Below are 2,751 nucleotides of genomic sequence, written 5' to 3'. Positions count from 1 at the left end.
CCTGTTCGCTTCAGTGCATGGCTGCCGGCCGCCATCTTGGCTGACAGTTAATTTGCATATACTCACTGATTAGCCAATGAAAAGGGTAGCGGTCGTACGCTAATTACCATGTTTCTCTTTTATTAGTGTAGATGTTACCACCAAGGTAACTTACCCAGTGGAGTCAACTACATAGTGGAAGCACATTCTTTACACACTTAACCTATGCAAATTCAATTCTACTAAAACAGAAAGTGCACGAGTGAGAGAAAAATAACATTTTAAATAGCACATGCTCAACCTTCCTTCTCAATAAGACTCAGACTATGGATTAAATCAAATCTGAAATACGTAGTCAGTTCATATAGAAAGAATGTGAGGATGGCTTTAAAGGTTTCCCAGTAATTGATCAGCATGTTCAGGTGGCCAGGCCAGTGGGTGGGAGAGCTTCTTTCACATTTACAAGGTTATTGAAGGTTGTTGAGAAGCAGCACTTAAGAATTAGAGCAGGGGTCCTCAAACTTTTTAAACGGGGGGCCAGTTCACTGTCCCTCAGACCGTTGGAGGGCCAGACTATAGTTTTATAAAAAACTATGAACAAATTCCTATGCACACTGCACATATCTTATTTTGAAGTAAAAAAACAAAATGGGAACAAATACAATATTTGTATTTGCATGTGGCCCGCGGGTCATAGTTTGAGGACCCCTGAATTAGAGGAACTGATAAAATCCTCCACAGAGAATGACATGATGATAACAAGTTGAAAATTTTATAAATTTACTAAGTGTTCAAAGGAGTGAAACACCTGATTGATTAAATTTCTGAGTGTTCTTTATGGATTTCAGTGGTTATTTTTACCATACACTACAACCTGTCCCCTAAGTAAGAGGCTACCAAATGGTATCTGTACCCATTTAGTTTGATAGTGTACTGAGTAAGATAATGGCTATTTCATTAAGAAGCCAGTTCTTGACTCATTATTACTTTTTTTTTTAATGTGGGTATGAATTTCTTTCTCATAGAAGTCTGAATTTAAAATCTAGATTCTTTGACCATCTAGTAATTTGTGCTGTCTACACCATTTTACTTTGTTGCTAGGGTCTTTTTCCACCCATATCCACTACTTAGATGATTGCTACCTTTGCAATGCATAACTACCAACTAAAAACAACATAATTGGCTAAATTGGGTTTTTTTTTTAAGATACTATTTTAGTTGTACCTATTTTGTGAAGTACATTTTCTTTCGTGTTCATATAGGTAAATATGATTAAAGATGATGGAACAGTTATTCATTTCAACAATCCCAAAGTCCAAGCTTCCCTTTCTGCTAACACCTTTGCAATTACCGGTCATGCAGAAGCCAAACCAATCACAGAAATGCTTCCTGGAATATTAAGTCAGCTTGGTGCTGACAGCTTAACAAGCCTTAGGAAGTTAGCTGAACAGTTCCCTCGGCAAGGTAGGTATTTCATTTTAGTACCTCTTTTCTTCCCCACCTTAAAGAACCTAATGATTTTTAAAGGTGTCACATTACTAGAAGGATTTGCCTGTATGTATATTTTACTTTTATAGTGTTACTTGTATGCTTCATACATTTTTTAGTTGGTTTCTTTAATAATTATGCAGTGTGGCATAGGGAATATTTGAATACATTTTGGTTGAAAGTAATTACCTAAAAGGTAAGTGCCAGGATCTTCAGGCCACATTTTATAAACGGTCAAGTATTACTTCTGATTAATGGCAGCAAGAACATAGTGTTGTACCAGGCATTGTGTTAGATTCTGGTTATCCTATATAATAAAAGCCTAATATGCTAAGTGTCTGGTGACTGGTCAGCTGTTCAACCAATCAAAGTGTAATATGCTAAGGCCACTCAACTGCTCGCTATGATGTGCACTGACCACCAGGCAGCAGACAGTCAACCGGTCGACCAGATGCTATGACGTGCACTGACCACCAGGGGGCAGATGCTCTGACCGGTAGGTTAGCTTGCTGCTGGGGTCCGGCTGATCGGGACTGAGCGAGATGGGCCGGACACGCCCTAGAGCCCTCCCATGGTCCCTCCCCGGCCCCGATCATGCACTGGTGGGGTCCCTTGGCCTGGCCTGCACCCTCTCACAATCCAGGACCCCTTGGGGGATGTCAGAGAGTCGGTTTCAGCCCAGTCCTGCAGGCCACTCCCCTCGGGAGGGCGCCAGACGCATGACTCGTGGCTGGCAAGCACTGCTGTGGCGGCATGAGCCTCTCCCGATCGGGACTAATTGGGCATAAGCCCGCGGCAGGCACAGTGGGGTTGGGATGAGCGGAAGCAGCAGGTAGGAGCTGTAGGTGGCATTGGACTGGATTTTGGCCTGATCCCTGCAAGCCACCCAATGGGACCCCACCTGTGCAGGAATTTGTGCACCGGGCCTCTAGTACACACATAAAGACCTCAGGGAGCTCACAATCTAGTTGGAGAGAGTAAGAGGATACCCAAGTTTGATTTCAGTTCATGTGCAGAGATAGAGGTTTCTCCTGGATGTATTATAAACAGAATGTCGAAGACAACTGTAGCCTGTGGCTCTGAGTTTTCCCCTTATTTGAAACTAGAGGCCCGGTGCATGAAATTCGTGCATGGGTTGGGGGTCCCCTCAGCCCAGCCTGCACCCTCTCCAATCTGGGCCCCCTGGCTCCTAAACGCTCACCTGCCTGCCTGCCTGGTTGCCCCTAACTGACCACCCACCCCCTTGCCGGCCTGATCGCCCCTCACTGCCTCTGCACGCCGGCC

At 44.1% G+C, this 2,751-nt stretch overlaps 1 protein-coding gene across 4 annotated transcripts in view; it reads left to right on the top strand.

The window, feature by feature from the left end:
• The window catches only part of BTF3L4 (basic transcription factor 3-like 4), a 24,372-nt gene that overhangs the window by 17,668 nt on the left and 3,953 nt on the right, over positions 1-2,751 (top strand). For all 4 annotated transcript variants that reach the window (XM_014544791.1, XM_014544792.1, XM_005872479.2 and 1 more), the window contains one exon: positions 1,242-1,443. In XM_014544791.1, coding sequence (XP_014400277.1) covers positions 1,242-1,443 — 202 coding nt within the window. The remainder of the gene's footprint in view (positions 1-1,241; positions 1,444-2,751) is intronic.

The sequence above is a fragment of the Myotis brandtii genome, unplaced genomic scaffold (assembly GCF_000412655.1).
Source record: "Myotis brandtii unplaced genomic scaffold, ASM41265v1 scaffold382, whole genome shotgun sequence".
Lineage (NCBI taxonomy): Eukaryota > Metazoa > Chordata > Mammalia > Chiroptera > Vespertilionidae > Myotis > Myotis brandtii.
This window is presented reverse-complemented; position numbering and strand designations above follow the sequence as displayed.